General features: G+C 51.7%; 6 protein-coding genes and 4 pseudogenes across 6 annotated transcripts; 5 read left to right on the forward strand and 5 right to left on the reverse strand.

Moving 5' to 3' along the window:
- Positions 1-522: 522 nt before the first annotated feature.
- Positions 523-1,722, reverse strand: SAPIO_CDS2291 (annotated as a pseudogene; the record flags this gene model as incomplete).
- A 750-nt stretch (positions 1,723-2,472) lies between these two features.
- Positions 2,473-2,953, reverse strand: SAPIO_CDS2292 (uncharacterized protein; the record flags this gene model as incomplete). Its single annotated transcript, XM_016785351.1, has 2 exons — positions 2,473-2,818; positions 2,874-2,953. The coding sequence occupies 2 exons, from the start codon at positions 2,951-2,953 to the stop codon at positions 2,473-2,475; spliced, it is 426 nt and encodes a 141-aa protein (XP_016644727.1).
- Positions 2,954-3,711: 758 nt separating this feature from the next.
- Positions 3,712-4,014, forward strand: SAPIO_CDS2293 (annotated as a pseudogene; the record flags this gene model as incomplete).
- Positions 4,015-4,352: 338 nt separating this feature from the next.
- On the reverse strand, positions 4,353-4,916 carry SAPIO_CDS2294 (annotated as a pseudogene; the record flags this gene model as incomplete).
- Positions 4,917-6,501: 1,585 nt separating this feature from the next.
- On the forward strand, positions 6,502-7,850 carry SAPIO_CDS2295 (Uncharacterized protein; the record flags this gene model as incomplete). Its single annotated transcript, XM_016785352.1, has 2 exons — positions 6,502-6,914; positions 7,007-7,850. The coding sequence occupies 2 exons, from the start codon at positions 6,502-6,504 to the stop codon at positions 7,848-7,850; spliced, it is 1,257 nt and encodes a 418-aa protein (XP_016644728.1).
- Positions 7,851-9,025: 1,175 nt separating this feature from the next.
- Positions 9,026-10,273, forward strand: SAPIO_CDS2296 (uncharacterized protein; the record flags this gene model as incomplete). The annotated part of the gene is made up of 2 exons (XM_016785353.1): positions 9,026-9,371; positions 9,432-10,273. 2 exons carry the CDS (start codon positions 9,026-9,028, stop codon positions 10,271-10,273), a joined length of 1,188 nt encoding a protein of 395 aa, XP_016644729.1.
- A 788-nt stretch (positions 10,274-11,061) lies between these two features.
- On the forward strand, positions 11,062-13,425 carry SAPIO_CDS2297 (annotated as a pseudogene; the record flags this gene model as incomplete).
- Positions 13,426-14,235: 810 nt separating this feature from the next.
- Positions 14,236-15,529, reverse strand: SAPIO_CDS2298 (uncharacterized protein; the record flags this gene model as incomplete). The annotated part of the gene is made up of 2 exons (XM_016785354.1): positions 14,236-15,035; positions 15,352-15,529. 2 exons carry the CDS (start codon positions 15,527-15,529, stop codon positions 14,236-14,238), a joined length of 978 nt encoding a protein of 325 aa, XP_016644730.1.
- Positions 15,530-18,273: 2,744 nt separating this feature from the next.
- On the forward strand, positions 18,274-19,541 carry SAPIO_CDS2299 (uncharacterized protein; the record flags this gene model as incomplete). Its single annotated transcript, XM_016785355.1, has 4 exons — positions 18,274-18,279; positions 18,365-19,119; positions 19,183-19,453; positions 19,512-19,541. The coding sequence occupies 4 exons, from the start codon at positions 18,274-18,276 to the stop codon at positions 19,539-19,541; spliced, it is 1,062 nt and encodes a 353-aa protein (XP_016644731.1).
- Positions 19,542-19,582: 41 nt separating this feature from the next.
- SAPIO_CDS2300 (uncharacterized protein) lies at positions 19,583-20,547 on the reverse strand (the record flags this gene model as incomplete). The annotated part of the gene is made up of 3 exons (XM_016785356.1): positions 19,583-19,878; positions 20,008-20,112; positions 20,217-20,547. 3 exons carry the CDS (start codon positions 20,545-20,547, stop codon positions 19,583-19,585), a joined length of 732 nt encoding a protein of 243 aa, XP_016644732.1.
- Positions 20,548-21,342: the final 795 nt, after the last annotated feature.

The following is a 21,342-nucleotide window of genomic DNA, read 5'->3' on the forward strand; positions in this document are numbered from 1 at the left end:
CTCTCCCATGGTGACATCTGAATATAAATATTATTCCAGAAAAACCGAATACCTCTAAGAACGGCACGTAAATGACCGAACCATGGAGTATGTAATATGAAATTGTGTAGGTGGGGACGGTGCGCCTTCTTCCGGTCACTTTTACCGAGCGGGGATATTGCAAAGTGATTTTACCACTCAAGGTGCCTCCTCTTGTCAGCCATAAGAAAGGCAAGATTGTTAGGGAGTGCAACGTGATTTCTTTCAAACTTTCTTGTTGCAAAAAATTGGGGGACCGGCAAGAGTTCTTCGATTCTATGGCGAGCCACATGTAGGAGAACGACCAGTGCTCAAAGTTTGAAAAGGAAAAAACGGGCTGGAGCAGTGTTTAACGGAAATGGAGTAATATATTAATATATCCGAGTATTCCATGTACATATTGCCTTGACCATTTAAGCTCATCTAATATTGAATGAAATCCACAGTGTTCCAATACTATCTAACCTGTCCTATAAAATAGAAAAGCAAATCTCTTGGTGTCTGTTAGAGGCCAGCTTCCTTGAATGCCCGGCTCACTGCCAGGCCAGTAACGCAGTAAGACATAATCATGTCGTGAACGCCGTACTTGACAAGCTCGAGGCGAATTTCACCCTTCGTGGTGGCCCATACCGTCGTCGATCCGCCCTCCCCAAGACTTGCTTTCTTCTCTTCCAACCGGTCCAGGAAGCCGGCATCAGGTTCTGCCACTAGTCCCCGTCCTCCTTCAGACACGCGAGCGGCTTCTCGGAATAGCCGTATAGAGTGTTCCATGGGGATATCACTATCGTCCTCGGCATGGATCAGCGTGACATAGTATTTCGCTGCATTTTCGATAAACTCGCCTAACCGCCACATATTATCCCAGGTACTGTGCAGCCTCCTCGTGAAGAAATTGAAGAGAGGGGTTAGTTTCGCAATGGGAGAAAGGGCTGGGATAACACCTCCGAGTCGATACGTGGTCGTCAGCTGGGCCACATCGGTGAAGGATGCCGTAATGACGAGCCCGGCAAAATTGACAGGAGTTTCTCGCTTGGAAAGTTCGTGAGCTAGCGCGACGGCGACGGCTGATCCGAGACTCTGGCCAAAAATCACGATCTGCTCAGGCTGGATGTCGGCTTCATTCACGGCCCAATCCATGACAGCCAGGGCGTCGGCGATCAGACCTGGCTCAGAAGGCCGTCCGCTTGATTCGCCGTAACCTCGATAATCAAAAGTGAGGACGTGTGTATTGATTGGGTCCACGGCATACAGGGCGCGATAGCTGGCTGGCCGAAAGCCGCTGGCCATAGTGCCGCTGGTACCATGGAAGTACAGGATCAAACGCGCATTTCGATTTCCCTTGAGGAGGCTGAAGTTGAGGGTTTCCTCGAAGCGTTCTACCAACCCGGCTTCTGGTCCCTGCGACACTAAGGCGTCCCGTTTCTCTTCGTAAAGCGCTATGGGCAAGACATGCCATGCATGGAGCTTCTCCCCATCCGACGTAGGAATGTAGAAGGGTGTGACTTGGTGATGCGCGAAGCCAAACTGCTCGGGAACATTGAGATCTTTGAACCAAGTCAGGCTCACCTTGTGAAGGTATATTGCATGAGCTTGGAGGGACGGTGCCAGAACTAGTGTCCCCAACGTCGTCGCGTAGAGCAGTAGCGGGAGGCCAAGTGAGATGCAAAGGGCCAGGAGAGTGGCTCGCAAGGCCGAAGGTCCCATGTCGCTTTGCGCTTCAAAGAACGTTGCGGACAATGTTCAGGCTAGGGGTAAAGGATTTTCGTGCGGTGGTTCAACGGACCCAGCCTCTCACTGCACAGAGGCTTTTAGGATTATAGACTTGGACCATGAAAGGCGGGGAAAAATAGGAAGACATAAAAACGCCAAACCTGCAGTAAACCCTTGTCTCGAGCTGGGTCGTGGGTTACACGTGCCCCGCTCCCGTTCCTCCATTCCTGAAACGGCATGCCATGTCTGGAGTCCCTTCAGAGCCAGATGCAGGGTCCTTCACAATCGTACACCACCTTTCAATCGCGTCACTCGAGACGGTGACTGTAGCCGTCGCCTTCAATTCTCTGGTCACATCCGCTCTCCGGTGGATAAAACCGAAGATTTTCGCGTCTGCGTCATTTGTTGGCCCTCCAGCCGTGACCACTCGACACAGGAAAGTCATTGAGCAGCTTGCAATGGAAGAGACTAAGCGTACTTCGTAGGGGAGACTATTGTCCAGCACATCCTCCGATTGCAGCGATAAAAATGTCTGCCATCGATTTCGAAGACAAGACCGGCTCATCTGACGCCGTCGGAGGAAATTACCAACAAACGGACAAGGTATCAATTTTTAGTTTCTCGTTTCGTTTTCTTCTAATGTATATTCCTCCAGGATCCGACGATAACGCCACTCAGTCTAATCCGAGAATAGTGACGGGCACACTCATTGTTCCAAATCCGCCTTTTTACAGCCCATGGCGTCTAATCCATGCCCTTTTTCTCCTGGCGATACTCCCGTAATACCTTAGCGCAGTAGGCGGAACCAAGCCCGAAAACGACATTCCCGACAAAATCCAGAAAAAGCCACTTGGTAAAGACTCCGCGACCCGGTCCCACCCCATACCACACGTTGAAAGCCACGTACGGGATCATGGCAAGCCCGAAGCAGGTGAAGCTCCTCTCATTCATTGGCGCCGTGCCCAACAGTAGGCCAGCTGTCATGGCTTGCGCACCAAAGCAGCGTGTCAAGAGATCCGTGGTTGCATTATGGACGGCGTAAGCGGGCGTTAAACTGAGAGAGAGCACGGACGAAGGGTGAAGAAGGCACCTTTTGGTGAGAATTCTTAGCATCCATGGCATATGTAGAAGATGCGCATACTAACCACGCTCCCATGGCTGAGTACCCGATAGCCATGGTGGCTTGTAGCCGTTGGACAAAGTGGAGTCTCTGTGGTGTCGTCATTGTGGTTGAGCTGTCAAGATTGACACGGATGATGGAGGCAGTATAATGAGACGCGCATTACGCGATCACATCGAGAAGAAATGGCAGGCGCTAGAGCCCGGAGAGCCCCGAATGGAACTGTGGCTTGAAATAAGTATCTCCATTTGACGTGTGGCGTCTTTGTTTGCATTGGGCCCTGGGGAAATTACAGGGATTTTCTATCAGGGAAGCGGGTTGGTGAGATTATTACACGAACAATTACTGCCGGGGGAGGGATAGTCGGACGAGAGTTATGCCTCGAGCGATCAACTGGATAGTATCTTGGTCTTGTTCGTACGAATCTAATCTAGGTCCAGAAGCATCTTACCATTTCAGGCTTCCTGTTTCGGCAGCCCTTATCGAATCCAGAGAAGTAGATTACGAAGTAAGCCGGAGGGTTTTGCTTCCAAGCGAAAGTCACCCAATGATGGATAATAAGGGGGTAGAGCCAATTGGAGAAACTGCACATGTCACCATTTTCGACGAGCCATGGTTCCCATCTTCTCAGGGTCGTAGTCGACCCACCACCGGGGGTAACACGAAGAGGTTATTTGCTCATTCCTCGGTGGCTCTCGGCGCTGTGAGCCGATTTCCGTCGTGCTGGGGTCTTGCGGAAGGATCTGCAGCCCATTTATTTGAGAAATTCCCCGATCCTGAGTCTGGTCCAACCAACTATACCGACGGCTCTTCCCTGCATTTTCCGCCTCTCGGAGAGTACTGCGAGCAAACCACTGGCAACGATGTCTCAAGTTCAGCCCCAGACCTACGCGGTCGCCGCTCCGCCGCCACCACAACAACAACAGCCTGCAGCTCCAAGCAAGTCGTCTAGCGGGGTCGCTGCCTTCCTCGACTTCCTCGTCAAAATCCTCGCGGTCGCGGCCCTTTGGGCCATCTTCGGTATCCTTCTCGCGATCCTAAAGGAGCTGCAGCATATGAGCGGCAACGACTTTTTCTGGAATGTTCAGTGGTCGGACTCGCGCAATGTCCGCGTGAGGGTGATATCGGACTCGCTTAATCCGATTGTAGTGAGAAGTACGAATTGAGCGTCCGGGACAGTCTTTATTTTCCGGAGGAGGAGAATGGGCTGTCGAGAATCGATGCTCTTGGCTTTTGGGTTGGGGTTTAGAGGGATGGACATGAATGTTGGCTTTAATCCTCCTGCGACATTTGTAATAGTGGCTAATTGTCCTAAGGCAGTCACGGAGCGAGTTTTGGAAAATTCCATAATACTTCTTGGGCATTGATTGCGGTTTCGACTAATAAAGAAAGCAATATTCCCCTGATTCTGTTTCATAGCACGCATTTGCGGTTTTAAATACAAACGATACCCAACTGTCTCCTTTGCATATCCCTGCATATCCGCCCTGTTACCTCCTAGCCATTATCCGAGAACCTTGAACCTAGGTCCAGTCACACCAATGTCCCAGCGAACTTCGACACGATACCCAACACCAACGTACTCGACGCCGATGTGCTGTCCAGTGGGGCAAGGAACGGTAGGCCACCCCTGATAGGCCTGGACCCAGGTAGCATTCCCGGGCTTGGGCACCACGACGCGACCGACGTGATTATCACGGCTCAGGATCGATGCGAAGCCCGAGACTTGCTGGAGGTTCGCAGGCGGATCGGAGTAAGTGAAAACGTCGAGGGTCTGGGTTCCGGTGGAGACGTCGCGGTCCCAGAGCTCGAAGATGAGTTCGCAAGTCTTGCCTTGGGTGCTCGCGTCAAAGTCGAACGTCACGATTGTCGAGGTCTCGTCGGCGGCGTTGCCATTCTTGACGATGAGGAGCTGGTCTTGAGGGTCTTGGACGATGGTGCCAGTTTGGATCCAGCGGCGGTAGGTTCCCGCAGGGTAGATGATGTCGTTGATTATCTGGCGCTCATTGACGGCGGGTGCGGCGAGCACGAGAGCCGCAGTGCAGGCAAGGAAAGCGAGGAGCTTCATTTTTTTTTTCTTGTCTTTTGCTGTTATTGTTTGGCGATAATTCTTGGAGAGGAGAGGCAGGACTTGGATGGCTCGAGTTTTGCTTGAACAAGGACAACGTCGGGATCGGGGTGATGTTTGCGTTGGGACGGAGAAAAAAGGACCAAGTGAAGGTTAGCTCCTCATCTTTTTATACATCAGAGGAGCATCTCTATGCCTCCATCTACGTCATAAGCCGATCGTTGAACACGAAGAGAGACCAAAGACATCATCGTATACACGACTCACGCCGGCAGGTCATTACACCGAGTTCTTATTCATGTCTGTCCCAGGATGGAGACAGCCAATGTTCCTAACCCGGCTATTGGTCAAGACTCTATGCCGATCCTCGTATGCTTACAGCGGGCGGAGCAGTGTGTTTGCGTCAAAGCATACGTCTTCCCGTGACCGAAAATTCCTAGACAAACGTGGGAATCAACTGTTGATGATCGAAAAGCTGTCAGCCCTACCTACCAGGAGCATCCAGCTGTCCAAGTTCTTTTGACCAAGCTTACGTGGCGAGATGGGATCATCTCGACCAGGAAGAGTCGAAGGGAGAGGGACCAAGTTTCCAGCTTAGGTGATATTCATGAATGCCTGGTTTGATATTCACCCGTTTGCTTTTCTGAGTCTGTTTGCTCACAGCGATTGGTCGCCCTGGCCCATGCCCAACCATGGAAATTGTCAATGGTGTTTGGCTGGAATGCGACCAGCACGATGGTTTGTTGCTATTTTTGGAGACAACAGATTCCTGCATCTCGTAATATGTCCGAGGAGATGTAGGCCAAGAAAACTGTCATGCGCCAACGTCGTTCTTCAAGGGAATACGACCTGTCCTGCCTGAAGCCAGCCATCTTGGCGATCTGATCCCCCAAAGGATGGGTAGTGATCGACCCCACCCATGATTCTCGCCAACCTGCTATTTCCCAAGGTAGTGTAATATCACACATAGACGCCTAATTGCTACCAACTGACGGCAGTGGGAGGGAACAAACATTGATGCTCAATAGTTGGTGTGCTAATCCATCGAATGTTTTTCTGACCGAGAGAGGTTTCAAACCCGCCCAATTGTATCTCTTCCTACGGTAGAATTTCTTTGAAATTATACGTTGCCTTACCTCGAAAATATTGAGAGAGGATGTTACGGAATTTTCGCGTCCAAATGCCCTGTCGATTAAGAATCTCCTCGACGAGACTATCGAGATCAGGATGCATATTTCTGGTAGAAGTCGCGACTCGCGACTGGTGACTGGTTGAGGATTCTTTTCGCGGTCTACATCACGTGCCACGAGGCCGGGGAACCATCAATTTAGTGTATGATGAGGTTTGAGGACGACCTCCACCCCCACGACGCTCCACGCGACGATACCCCGCCCGAAGCTTCCAAACACCGAAAATCAAACGCCGGGAGTTTACCTCCCCCTGTTGGCGGCCCGGCCGGCTGCATGGGAGCTGCTGCCTGGAATCTGCTGCCGAACCTCGAACCAAGTCAGCATCGTTCGTTCGTTTCTTCCCAGAAAATTCCTTTCCTGCTCAACAACACTAGTTCCCACCGCCCCCTAGCACGATGGCAGAAGTAATCGGCGTCACCTCGGGCCTGATCACTTTAGTGGGATTCTCCTTCAAAGCCAGCGAGTCGCTGCTCGAAGCGATACGAAGCTTCCGCACCCAGCAAGATGCTGTTCGCCAGCTCGGAGAGGAGCTCGAGGCCTTTCGCGGGGTCCTGGCATCGTTGCGGGACGCCCTGAGCGACTCGAAGATCGATCTACCTGCGCTCGAGCTGCCGATTCTTCGATGCGGGAAGGCGTGTCAGGAATTCGAGGAGCTTGTTACGAAATGCGTGGCGGCGAGTAAAGGGTCACGGATGGGCATCAGAAGCTGGATGAAGCTGCGATATCTCGGCGGAGATATCGACAATTTCAGGCGGATGCTAGCTGGGTACAAAGCTACCATCTCTATTGCCCTTGGAGAAGCTACCCTGTAAGTTTTGAAACTTGGCCCACTCAAGTCGCATAGCACGGTAGATATAGATAGTTAGCTTTGAAAAGACGCTAAAAGGAGCAATGGTGCAGACGCAGCGCGACGACCGTTTCAAGACACGTTGTCACCGAGTACAAGGACCTGATAGAGGCCACGACCGAAAACTTGGAGGTCCACCTCGAGGACATCGATGACCGACTGCAAATGCTTTCGGCGAACCCCACGGCAACCTCCGAAGACGATGTCGAACTGCAGCAGGCGCAAGAGGAACGCGAAAGCACCAAACGCTGCCTCGAAATCTGCGTAACCGTTTTCGCGCAGCTCGAAAAGATTCAGCTTCAGATCCCGCGCGGTAGCGACTCTAGCAGCGGCTCCTCCTCCCACGGTGGTGGTGGTGTGAGCGCCAGGGCCGGAGAAATCACATTGACCGCCCTGGAAAGGTGCAGAAATACAATGGTCGAGGCAAAAGTCCAACTGGAGAACCACTTCAACTTCCTCAGCAACCAGCTGCAAAGTCTGGCATCGCAGGAGCGAGATAAATCCGAGGAGATCGAGTTCCAGAGAGCTCAGGACGAGATGGCGAGCATAAAGCAATGCTTGACGATATGTGCTCGGGCAGCCGAAGAGGCGGCTAAGCACCGCGTCAATACCGTCGAGGACGTATCTGCAGCGGAGGATAGCCACCAAGTCGTCGTTGCGACCTTGGGAGATTTGATTTCCATGAGAAAGGTCAAGGCGGGAGTCCGGGCGGAACAGTGGCTGGGGCAGATGTCAGATAAGTCACTTCAGCGACTCTCTGCCGACCGGCCTTCATCGGCGGCGAGTAGCGCGAGGATGACAGACGAGCCCCATGAGAGCTCCGCCACGGATATCAAGTTCGTTGGCCGCTACGGAACCGGACGGCCCCTGGCGACACCCAAGCGGCCCGACGCGTAGTGGAGAAGGAATATTGTATTATACTTTGCATGTTCTACGAAAGGTACGCGGTTTTATCACGAAACAAAACGATAGAGAATTATAACGAATAAATGTATGTATACCAAGGTACTACGCAACTGTCTTTTACTGGTTTGAGTCAGAGACCCTCAACGAAGAAGGGATCAAACCAACACACACACACATACAAATATAAACACAAGTGAAAATAGCCAATAGTCAATCCATATTCTAATGAAGGGGTGAAGCTCAATTGACTCTCGCAATCCTACCTTCTAATAACTTAAAACTTAAAGCTTAAAACTTGTACCAACGCAATCTTCGAAGGAAACGATGGTAGGAGAAAGCTACGACTGTTTTCCTTTTTAAACTGTTGGAGAGGAGGAGCCAGGTAAGGCCATGCCTCCGCCAATGCCAATGTAACGGACTCGCCGAAGGATCCGAAAGGGACCAGGGTAACCCAGGGTACATCAACGAGCAATCAAATTAATTAAAGAAGAAGAAATCTTTAAAATCAACATGAAAAAAGACGGAACGGTTGAGGAGAAAAAGGATTAAAACGCCGTAGGGCAGAAACAGGGCCTGGGAGAGTGCATAGACAACGCCTGGCTGGAAATTCAATCTTCACTACACTTGATGGAGTGGAGTTGATATGCTTCGGTTTCGGTCAGCATGTTGACCGCCCAGTCTCTAAATTCCGTTCATTTAGGATGGGTGCAGGGTGCAAGGACATGCTGCGTGCTTCTCAAATCGTACCATTGTAGGGATGGTGCCTTGTTTGAGCGCAGGGACTGCATTGAAACGGGCTTTTGTGTTTATCGCTTATTATGTCGCAGAAACCTTACAGCGCACGCTCCAAATGTCTCTAATCGGCTTTACTTTAAACATTTATTCTTATTTTGTTTTATTCTATTTTTCCCGTTCCCACGCCCCCAAAGAAGGAAAGATGAAGACGCATTTTGTAAACACACGAGAAGCCAGTGAAGAAGCCCGACTTCTACCTCGGCAGAGTCCAAACGCTAGCGAATCATCGGCTATAGACTCCGCTCCGCAGTAGCCGAGAGAGGGGGCGATGGGGCATCCCGGCTGTGTTTTTTAAAGCAGCGTCGGGCATCATGCATCCCAAATCCCAATATTGATGCGACGATAGGTGGAAATTGCCAAAGGCAGCAATCATGGTTGTGAGGATTTCGTTCTCTGGGGTTCGAATCGTCTTTAGTAGTGCCCTTCTCTTCGGCTTCGGGGCCTTCGTCCGGGGATACCTTCGCCACTCTGAGTTGGCGAAGGCCTTGACCGCCTGTGAAAACCAGCTTCCCGGTGATGGCGCTGCCACCTATCCACAGGATGCGATACCTGGCGGCCGAAATGTAGAGACCCCTTATGGGACTATTCGGGTCTACGAATGGGGACCCGAAGACGGAGAGAAAGTCCTACTCCTCCATGGAGTGTCGGCTCCCGCCTTGACTGTGAGCGGCTTAGCCGATGAACTGGCGCTGAGGGGATTCCGAGTCCTGATGTTTGGTACGTTAGAAACGGACTCGTGTCAATCAAGAATGGATGCATAGATGTTAATTCGCCCAGATCTTTTCGGCCGCGGATACTCCGAAAATCCAGCTGGACATGATCATGACATCCGCCTCTACACAACCCAGATCCTGCTCGCCCTTGCCTCCTCGCCCCTCCCTTGGCTGGGAAGCGAGTCTTTCCATTTAATAGGCTACTCGTTCGGCGGCGGGCTCTCGGCGGCCTTTGCGCGGTTCTTCCCCGCCACCATCAAGTCCTTGACGTTGATCGCGCCTGGCGGTCTTCTCAGACAGACAACCACGGATTGGAAGCAGAGGCTCCTCTATTCGAGAGGGCTTTTCCCACAACGCCTGCTGCAATACATAGTCAGGAGGCGCTTAGCGCCACCGAGTGACCCGTCGAGACCAAAATCTTCAAACCTATCCGAGCCATCTATAACAGTACCGCCTATGCGTGGCGGGCACGACACAACCGGTGGGGATAGCTTCGACGGCGCCGGAATCTCCAGGTTCCTACCAACGGTGACCGTGGAGCAGACGATGGCGTGGCAGGTTTCTCAGCATCGAGGATTCGTCCCCGCCTTCATGAGTAGTATGCGTCACGGGCCAATCTTTGAGCAATACGAGCTGTGGTCCGCGCTCGCCGGGAAGCTCAGATCCCGGAAGCTGGAATCGGAACAGGGAAGAGTCTCGCCCCTTCGTGGTGGTAAGGTCCTGTTCGTCCTTGGCCAGCTGGATCCGGTGATTAAGGAGGAGGAACTGCGGGCGGATGCGAACGTAGTGTTAGGAGATGACTTGGTGGAGTATCTCGTCATGAACGCCGGTCACGAACTTGTCATGACAAAGGTCCACGAAATCACAACTTCGCTTGTAGGCTTTTGGAATGGCCAAGGTATCTAGTCTAAATATATTCCTAGAATTAGATAGTAATAAAAACAAGTTAAACTACTTTGGTAATTATTTATTGTATTTTTATTATATAACATTAGTATTTGGACACCCACCGCCGGTTTCGCTTTGATGGATGACCATTGACGGCCATCTCCAAAGCACTAAGACCACGCTTGAACACTGATAAAAAGGCCTGGACTTGGGTCAGACCGCCCATTAACGCAGAGACTCGACGAGGTAATGGTCTTGCTTGAGCACGCCCCTAGATAGCCGTGAGCTACGGTGAAACCACCTAGTTCTAACCGTTGAGCTTAGTCCTCGTATCTGGGTGGCGATCGAAGACAAATCTATGGTTCCAGACACGGCGTGAGGGATAAAATCTTGGAGATGATACAGAAGATGGGATTTTTTGGGCCCCGCATTCTAGGCTCGTGCTCCATCTTTACGACCCGCATAACCAAGCAGGCAGGTGGAGGCGTCCACTTCTAGTTCCAGCGTTCCAGTTGCGATGTTAGGGTGCGGGACATGGGAGTGAAGAAATTTTGAAAAGAACAAACGACTCATGCTCATCTTCGCGCTTGTCATTTGAGATTTTGATTTTTGGGTCAATCTGTGATGTGGCTTGGGTGGCAGGTTGCGAACTTAACGACAACAGCTTGATCTGATTCGTCCAGCATACCAATGCAGAGAATGTAGGCAAGGTAAGATTGATGCTTGGGCAGGTGGAGTTGAGGAACTGATACTACCTCCTCGCCGGCTCTCACCAGATCCCAGTCTAAGATTCACGAATCACAACAATGGAGGCCGCGTCTCTCTGCTCGTTATGCCGGACCATTCCCTTCGATTCCCTCTTTGTCGCTCCGCATGATGATTTGCGCCTCTTGACACTGAGGGACTTGTGGTCTCGAGACCAAGACGCCTGCATATTCTGCCACCTTCTCAAGCACACGCTTGCCACACACTATGGCGCCCAATACATGGCATCGCAGGTGGCCAGCAATCCAGGGATACTGCTACACGCGAGTCAGTCACCCGTGGACCTGCGGTGCGACTGGATAGCGGCCAAGAAAGGGAAGACCACCTCCACATTCCACCTGGAGCTGTACGGGAGAGGCGGGTACCTGGAGCGAGTTGAGAAGAGGACGGGGGATGAATTTAGCGAGTCAGACTTTCTGCCAAGAATCCAGGTCCTCCGTCTCGGCGTTGACGTCGCATCCGGCAAGGTGACACTCGCCGAGGAAATCGACTGGGATTACGTGCGTGGCTGGCTCGAGAACTGCGACGGCAAGCACGGCATGGTAACATTCGACAAACTCGTGCCTCACCCAAACGTATTAGCCATCGATGTGGAGGAGTTGCGTGTTGTGCCCATGCCCCCGACTCCAGTTCGATACATCGCACTCAGTTACATGTGGGGAAAGGACCAGCGCGTGAAGTTGCTTAAGGCGAACTACGATATTCTCACGACCAAAGGCGCCCTAGCAAAAGATGGCCTTGAATTGTCAAGAACCGTCAGTGACAGTATCAAGGTCGCACAACTCCTTGGTTGTCGGTACCTATGGATCGACGCACTTTGCATTATCCAAGACGACTCCCAGAGCATCCAGACGAATTTAAGTGCCATGAATAAAATCTACGCCGAAGCGTGGCTAACTATCGTTGCTGCGGCTGGTAATGATGCCGATGGTGGTTTGCCAGGCTTGCATACCGATCTGCCACGCTCAGAGCGTCAGTTGAGGGTTTCTATTCCGCAGGAACACGGGAAGCAAGCCATTGCTCTGGCCAACATGCTCGACACTGCCAAGGCGGCCCTCAACTTTTCAACGTGGAATACCCGCGGGTGGACTTACCAGGAGCGTGTCTTGTCCAGGCGGCTGCTCTCATTCACACATTCACAGGTCTACTTTCATTGTGACCGCGGTTGTGACTGTCGCGAGGACATGTATCCTCTCAGTAACAACGTCGCTGATCTCCCTTCTAACTATGCCGAAGGAGAAGAAGATGAGGAGTCTGATGGTTCGTTCAAGGCCGGATATGAACTCAGCTTCAAGTACGATGACCTCTTTACTATCTACGCCTTGGCCGTAGCAAGGTATTCCGTGCGGCTCCTTACGAACCCTTCAGATAAAATAAACGCCTTCGCTGGGCTTCTAACCCGGTTGTCGGACCCCTTCAAGGGTCCCTTTGTGTATGGACTGCCTGCTACCGTGTTTGACGTCGGACTACTATGGGAACCCGTTGGCCTATGTTCGAGGGGTGGGCGGGAGTTTCCAAGCTGGTCGTGGTCTGGGTGGGATGGGGCAGTTCGCTATGGCTTTAAAGATAGCTTGGCCAATCTATGCGAGTGCACTTCGAGCTTTGCCACCGTTGAAACTTTGAACGGCGTGCGTCTCTGTGCTCCGCCTGATACTTGTCATGGCTCACGCTTAGGAGTCATAGAAAGTTCGGGGGGCGCGTGGGCGCGTAATTTTGACGAGGACACACTTGAGGTCTCCTATGCAACCAAAGACCCCCGAGGTGGATCGTACAAGTATCCGCGTCCTCTCGCCCCACTCAGAGACGAAACTGGGAATCTACTTTCAGTAACAGGAAGTTTTCCCAGTAATATCCTGCGCGTCAAGGGACTTGTGGCCACGCTTCGAATCTCCGACCAGCACAGTTTCGCTCCCCCAGCTCTCTCAACCTGCCGGCGCGGGAAACACATCCAATGCCACATGGCCCTGCTGGACGGAAAGGATCGGGTCGTCGGGCATGTCCTCCTCGACAACAGAATAGTCGCTGGCCTCATGATGAAGGAACACCGTTTCCTGGCGATCTCGCGCTGCACTCTCTTTCGAATCGACGAAGATCCGTCGTGGGATCCGGAAACGAAGTCGTTCCGGTCATGGATGCATCCCGAGAGTGGATGCCCTGCTTCTAGCGAGGATGAGGGTAGCAGTAGCGAGGAAGAGGAGGGTGGTATCGGCCCGCGGATATCTTTTAGACATCGCGAATGTTTCGACCAGAGCAAGTTTAACTCGAGGGTGTTCTGGCCCATTTTGAACGTCTTGCTGCTCTCGGAACCGCAGGAGGGAGGGGTTGTGGAGAGGGTTGGGATTGGGAAGGTCCATGTAGATGGGTTTTTGCCCATTGCCAAGGAGGAGGAAGTTTTTCTAGGATAGCAAAACAGGGTCCTTGGATCCTCCTTAATGTCATTGCCCGTCCTGCCTCCCGTTCGAGCCGCATTCCAGAGAGTTTTACTCTCCGTAAACATGCTCCGAGATCATCGTCTATGTTTACCACACTGGGCAGTCTCAGAGACCACTGGCACGTTTATAAATTCGGGACCATGTTACCAACTCCGCCAGATGTCCATGAAGCTGGGTGGAGAACTGACTGCTGAAATTGAGGCAGTTCCTCAAACCATGCAATATCTGCGCCCTTGCAACTTGCATCCCAACCTCCAGCTGATCAGCAACCCCAGTCAGGGGTGGGAAACGGGAAACATCAGACTGGTCGCCTGCTTTAGCCTTTCCCTTATAGGTTAATCCGGCATTTAGTTCAGGCACATACGGCCATAGCTCGCAGAATATTGAGGGTCCCGTCCGCTCCCCTACACACAAGCTGCGAAGCGTCAGACTAGTAGTTGGGTCGGTGACGACCAGCGAATCCCTGATGTTGTATGTTTCATTTTTGGCGGTCGTGACTTTCTTTCTTTCTTTTTTCCTTCTCTTTTTGCCCAAGTTGTGTTTGTGAGATTTCGGCTCGGAGAAGGAGATCCCTCATGATTGCTAAGATTCGTTGTGCGTTGACCACGAATTTTACAGACATGCACGTTATCGCTCCGCCTGGAACGGGCCCATCACCATTGCTCCCGACATTTCTTTACGTTTAGTCATCTCCCTGGATCCTCGATGCCAGGCTCTAGAAATAAACCGCGCCGAGCAGTCCGTACAAATGAGTGGCTCATTTCCTCCAACACATTCGTATTACTATAGCCTCGCAAGTTGGGCCAGCCACCTTTCCAGATCAGCCATGATGTTCTCCCCGAACGTCTCATCGACAGCACAGTCCGCCCAGTTAGCACTAACACACATCCCCTTGCCAGCGACGCTGACCGGGGCAAACTCGATGGCGGCAGCGGGGATCTCGGCGCTCAGGCCAAACTGCGCTCGGTCGATCGACCACCTCTGAGCATTATCGTCGGACTTGCCGTCGCCGCCGGTCAGGGACCGTGTCGTGGTGGTAGTGTCGCTCAACCTTATCGACGTGTTGCCTTCCAACACACCGATGTTGGTGACCAGCCACGTGAATTGACGCGTCTTTTTCGCCATGTTGCTCATCGTCTGCTGCCAGTCCGTGACGTACTTGAACAACCCGACGAGGTCGTTTCGCAGCCCGGCTTCCAGCTTGTCCACTATCTCCTGCCGATTCTGTGCCGATACGGCCCAGAGCTCGCGTTGGAGGTCGGCGGACAGATCTCTTCCCTCGCTAGCATCATCAGCCAGTGGCAACCTGGAACGGATTCGCGCCACTAGCTCGGTCTCGTATTTATGGAGACACGGCGTTACGTAGTTTCCTACTACTCTATCGGACCGAACCCACGGAGCGTCCGATGGAGCCGGAGGCAGATTCCGACGGTGGTCCATGATGGTAGAACTTTGAAAGGCAGCGGCGACGGTGGTGTCGAGGCGCGACGAAAAGGCAATGAGCGCTAATCCGTTTAGCAGGCCGGTGATGGTAGTCTTGTGCAGTCGGCAGAGGGCTAGGATGGCAACGAGAGATGCGTTATCTACGAAAAAGGTCCGGTACTGGGTTTTATACGGAGAGGTGCGAATCGGGCACCAGGCTGCCCGGGATACCTCCCGGTTAAGAAATTGCGGTCGGGTTTCCTCCCAAAATGCCCTAGCGAGGACCTTGAGATCTACTGGAAGACGCTTTAAGCACTCGAGGGGGGTTGGAAGCAAGGGCGGGGCTTCATGTAAGGTAAGGATATTGCCATCCAAGCCCAATGGTGTCTACGGCAGCGACCCTGACCGCCCCCTCCAGTTGGGCCCGCGACTCTGCCGGTGCAAAACGTGGCGGGATCGTATAGCGACGAGAGAGACAGGCGCCGCGGTACTGGTCTATTAGATACATGGCTAGTTGGTACGTTTCGCTAGACGCGTGGTCGTTGGTTAGATGCCCCGAAATGCCACAGTATGTCATAATATTAAGGGCTTGATTCCGAATTTGCGTAGTACCGTCGCGCCCGTCGCCTCCGCGCCATGGTTCAATTTGTGCCATGGTTTGTTGCCCGCGTGGAGAATCAAGAAGACACGAAGCTGGTAAATACTTGATTGCTGCGGGAGCATTGCGCTTAATAGATATCGTCGAGTCGTGATAGCCTCGATTGGAAGCTGGCGGCTGTCGGCGGTTTTGGACGACGTAATCGCGGACAGTAATATGTGAGAAGGACGGAGGAGCGGAGAAACCAGCGGGCGGTTTTATATGCCTTGACATGCTTCTCGACTTCATTTCCTCATTATCACGCTGACCGCAGGGCTGACTGCAACGCTAGCTAGAAAGGGCCCTAGACAGGTACTTATGTATGTACTGGAGTGGTGGGAGGAAGACAACCGACGGCCAAAGTCTTGAAGACTATCACGGTTTTGACGTTTAACCCCATCGAGCTATAACTGAAACGAACTAATGATAGCGAGGAAGAAAAAGAGAACAGAAAAAGGATCACGATGCATGGAAGGGGATCCCCTATTAGAGATTAGGCAGAGGGACTAGAACTTAGAGCATCTAGTATCAAGTGTACAACAGCAAAGATGCTAGAAATAGCATATTCCCGACTCCCCAAAACCAGGGGATACTACCAAGGTATAAAAAGCCGGCCCGCGAGCGTAGGTCCATATCATTAAGGCCATCCCCGGGCGATGCCGCATCCCAAGGCAGAGGCGGAGGAAACTCCCGACGCGAGTGGGAGTGTTTGCGACTTGAAATGGCCATGGCTGTGTTCTCCCCTGATAGGCGGCGCGCTACGAAGTACAACGTTCTGGACGCCTTGTAATCGCTGGCAGGCCAGTGACCGCGAAACGTAATAGGGCTGATGGGTGCTCTGAGTAACTGCCTATGAAAACTGCCTGCGCGATCCACGTGCGCCACGCTTGGCAACCCGCTACTGGCACCTCGAATTGGCCATGCCATCCTGTAGAACCCTCCAGCCCATCAGATTTGGTACCTGAGCCCTTGTTTTATCTCCCTCAAGTCTGCTAAGAGTAATATTGCATAAGACAGGAGTATTCAACGAATATGGATTACTTGCGCCACACACCCATCGCCATGAGAGGCTCCATCGTTATTGTTTGAAATGTCGACGTCGAAGAAAACGAGGGCGCGCATGATGTTCTGACGTGAATTTTTGGCAGCCTGCGGGTTTATTACGACGCCTGGCAGTCTTCTGAACTTTGTTGACAGTTGATTGAGAAGAGATACAGGGTAGCTGTACTGCGACGAAGAGTCGTTATCTTGCCTTCGTGCGCCTTGGCGTTGCTTCAAGCGTTGTTCCAACATCACTCAACTCTCGTGGCAGGGTTAGGGTTTACAGAACTCTAGATTTACCCCAGAGATGACGGCCAGATGGGTTTAGAGTAGAAAATTCGGGCCGGGATATCGCGGCACTTCATTTCCGATATCAACACTTCGGCTTGACCGGGGATGGCCCACAACATGGGTCACTTCCTGCTCCGGCGCGGAAACGCTGGGGACCTAAAATAAACTTTTCCGATTACTAAGCGGAAACATCTTTTAAAATTCAAATGTATCATCAAGATTCAAGAGCCAACTTGGATTTGTTGAGCGATGTCTGTTTTGCATCCCACTGCTTTGCACACACACAATGCCACGGGAAACTCTACACCGGAGGCACCCCAGAGCCTCCCAACCACGTAGACACAGAGCGTGTGATTCATGCTTTAAGAAAAAGGTGAGGCTTTTGGTATTTTTCAACAGCCCCGTTTAACCAATTATCTCTGTATTCAAATACAAATGTCAATGCCGCCGTCCGCTTCTCTTGCTTTTGTAACTGTCTAAGAACCCCGTTGGATTGCCGTTTCGTTTCCGCCAGCCTCTTCGATCATCCGCTGAGAGCTCACCTCCTTTGACAGATACGGTGTGACGCCGAGTTTCCTCAGTGCAATTGGTGTAAATATCACAATCTTGCCTGCACATACAATAGACTTGCCAAAGACAAGAGTGGGTATGTGGATAGCCTAGCAGGTCCGATGGTTCCGATGGACTTTACCTACTGGTTTGCCTATGGTCCCGACCCGACTCTCCGCCGAGAGCAAGCAAGCTTTCGGGAACCTGTTTACTGACCCTTCGCAAATTCTCTTGGCTTCTCAAGAGGCTATGATGGTGCTCTCTCTTCTGCTGAGCCCTCAAGCATTAGGTCGACATCTACTGAGAGTGAGCCGGATGCAATTGCTCAAAGTTGGACAATACTGCCTCAATCACGCGGCAAAGTTCCCCTTTTCGAAGCAAGTTGCAAGTTAGAGAACCTCGCCTGCTTCAACGGGACCCATCTCTTCTCCTCGCGGAGCCTCGAGTGGATTGAATCCTGCACGGGAGAAGAGGGTGTTTTCGAAAAGTTTCGTCAGTTGGAACTCTCCTGGAAAAGTATTCCCCGACAGTCTCTCGATCACCTCTCGCCGTCGAATCGAATCCCCACGCTCCCTAGCCGAGCAGTTGTCGCAAAATATGTCGCCCGTTATTGTTCCTCGTTCCGGAGCCTGGTGTTCCCCTTGGTCAGCCGCCCGCTGTTCGAAGAGACCATTGACATGGCATACGGACCGCCTGATGCTTTTGGGTCTGCGAGCGCCAAAGCGTGTATTTACTCTTTTTTATCCGTCGTGGCTCTTTTCGGATTTGATGAGTCGACGGACGAGGCATCTACTGATGGCGCATTCTATGCCCTTGTCACTCAAGAGATGATTCCCAAAATCGTCCAGGAGATGACCACTGATGGACTTCAATCACTCACAATGCTTGTACGTAAAACGTCATATTGCTTCATGTATATATCACCGACACGAAATTGTCTTCCCCCTTCCAATATTAATCAGGCAATACCAGGTTCATTACCAATACTTCACGGGCAACCTACAACCCGCTTCAATATCCCTGTCCATGGCCATCCGTCTGTTGTACGCATTTGAGGCACATAAGGGCCCGAATAGTGCGGGCACATCAGGCGATCAAAGCAGCTACGACAAGAATAAGCTGAAATTCCACCTACGGGATCTCTTCTGGTACCTTTATTCGATCGACAAGGACATATCGTTAAGAACGGGACAGCCACCAACCATCAACGACGACGATTGTGACCTAACTCTCCCGGAGAATTTCGCGAGGGAGCAGGACGTTAATCTGCAGCGCACGTCTATTTCAATCGACAAGCGAACACTTCCCCTCTTCCCGTGGGACCCTCGACTCTCCAAGATAAAATCCGAAGCTTATTCTATGTTGTACTCTTCCAAGGCCCTCCGAAAAAGTGACTCCGACATCTTGTCAAGCATCCGAAGTCTCGACGATGCCATAGAGCAGTGGAGAATGTCCTTGCACCCCGACTTTCGCCCGACGTTGTGTTTCTCTGACGGCATGCGTATTAGCGCCCAACCGAACACCCAGTCCACGATGCTGAGGCTGGCATACTATCATTGCATCACCGTCATCCACCAAGCATGCGGAAGATGGACGCTATCGAGCCCTCCTCCCGAGAGCCAGCTTGATGTAATCAGCTCATGCATAGCCATTGCAGTCAATGCTAGTCTCTCAACACTCTCCTATCTCAAGGTGGCACTGCCCGTAATTGAAGGCGAGTGCTTTTGGTAGGGCTACCTCCCCCCTGTTTGAATTGATCGGAACAAACTAACATCCTCTTCGTTAAATAGGGTCGTCCATTTCTACGTAATAACGGCCAGTGTAACGGTGTTCCACAACCTTATCTGGGTCCCTCTCAACCCCGAAGCCGAACGACATCTGGACATTTTACGCCAAGTGCCCCAGCTGCTGCGCCAAATCCCCGTCCGGAAACTTACACTGGGTGAGGTTACGCACCTTAGATTTCTCGACGAGCTGATTGCCGAACTTGCTCGTCTGGCGGGATGTGCAATATCCACGGCGCGGCAGTGTGAGGGCACTGAAGGGAATCTCACTGAACAAGTTTGAGTCGAGGAGGGAATTTCGTAAACTGCTAACGCAGAGCAATGCGATCTAATAGTACAAGTATTTCTATGCGCCTCCAAACTGATACCGGAATTCGCCAGGGGAAAAGAAGAAACAGGACTGGGTCTAGGAGATGCAATGGCTCACGCCGGCCTCAACAAGCAATTTGCAGTATTGAAAATGAAGCCATACGACGGGGCCCGGGAACATGGGTTTCGTGGAATACTCGACGGCGTTGAAGAAAATGTTCTTCAGTCGGAACTCTGCCTGCCCGGTGTTGGCATCGATGTCGACGGTGATTTCAGCAAGGTTTTCCTTTTCCTGCGGATTTCCTGGTTCCATCGTCGGGGACGGTCCGCCGCGCATGATGATGGACCTGGGGGATTTTTCGAGGACCACGAAATGGTTGGTTACCACGGTTCCTATTGTCGATGTATTGTTCATTTAGTACTATATTAATCTCTACTCTTATTCGAAACATGAGAGGAGGACTAGCAGCTGCCACTGTTGCTATGGGTCAGAAATTTGTCTGTATTAATAGGATCACGAACCTTTTTCGTAGCTATTGTTGAGCAGTTCGCCTTTCTCCCAGAGCATGCTTGAATTTGACTCGTTCTTCCAAAGTCGGTTCAAGATTTTCCGTTGGATTGCGTACCCTAATAAGAGCATCAGCTCAGTACTGATTGCAATTTTCGATTTCTTTCCTCCAGTGATTGCCTTTGTTTTCCCAAAAAGGAGAGTCCCTTAGAGAATCACGTACCATAACCGCCCCAAAGGCCACCGCAGAACTTTTCCAAAAGCTTTGAACCTCCGCTCAGCGCATCTTCCACAAGCTCGGGCTGTATCTTGGAAAGCGCCACCTTCCTCACACACGAATCGTCTAGAGAAGGATGCTTGCCCGGGTTAAATTTCCGATAGTACTCGCTGTGAAAGAGAGCATCGGTTTCGGGTGAGAACGGCTCGAAGAAGCATTTTCGCGACCACAGCTTCCAGGCGCCGAGACCGGCCAGCGATGTTGCGGCCGAGAACTGGAGAAAGTTGATCAGGCGCGATGATGACGAGAAGCGCTTGGCGAACCGTAAAGACGACATCGTCTGGACTGAAAGCGAATGGCAAAACAATGAGTTTCCTAGTAAATCAAGGAAACGATTGCATATAGGGGAAGAGGAAAGAAAAAGAAAGAAAACCCCGTAAATTCATTCCCAACGTGAACGCGGTTTGAAAGTTCTTCGAAATTTATTCTCAGGGTCTCAGCCAAGAGGCCCAGGCCGTTGCTGTTCTCCGCTTATTCAGCGGACTCGGCAAGTCTATTCATGTTCCAATCTAAATTACGAAGTAGCAACTGCTGTATTAATTCCGGGAACCCCAGACCCAGAGAGCCGATTCCGACCTCGCGGGTCTCGTCTAAGCTCTATGTGAACAAGAGACGCGATCGGGTTTCTAATTCGAAAAGGCAGCTGCTAGCTGGTGACGCGGTGCCAGGTTTTGTTTGACACGAGAGCTCAGCCACTCCATTCTGGTGAATCTCTCTCTCATCATACTACTATTATCGCCAAAGTCGGTCACGCCTAGAGCCAAAAAGAATATCGCGCCTTCGCGATGAAGGTTCTGGCGCCGGGAATTACTAACCTCGGACTCGAGCATAGCAGCCATATCCGACGGCACTTCTTCCATCGCCTGACTACTAGTCATCCACTATATGGAGATGGAAAAGCCTTCCGAGTCAATTTAATTAACGGCAGGAATCATCTCAGCTCCGCGTTTTCTCCTGCGGAGTCGGAAACATAAATCTCTAGCGCTGGCCGAGAGTCGACTTCGTCCGTCGGGGTCCATTGCGTGTCGACACGGCCCGTAATATCTATTCAGTCTGAGTTCATGGGCCTCTG

Source organism: Scedosporium apiospermum (assembly GCF_000732125.1).
Source record: "Scedosporium apiospermum strain IHEM 14462 chromosome Unknown SEQ_SAPIO_0086, whole genome shotgun sequence".
Taxonomy (NCBI): Eukaryota; Fungi; Ascomycota; class Sordariomycetes; order Microascales; family Microascaceae; genus Scedosporium; species Scedosporium apiospermum.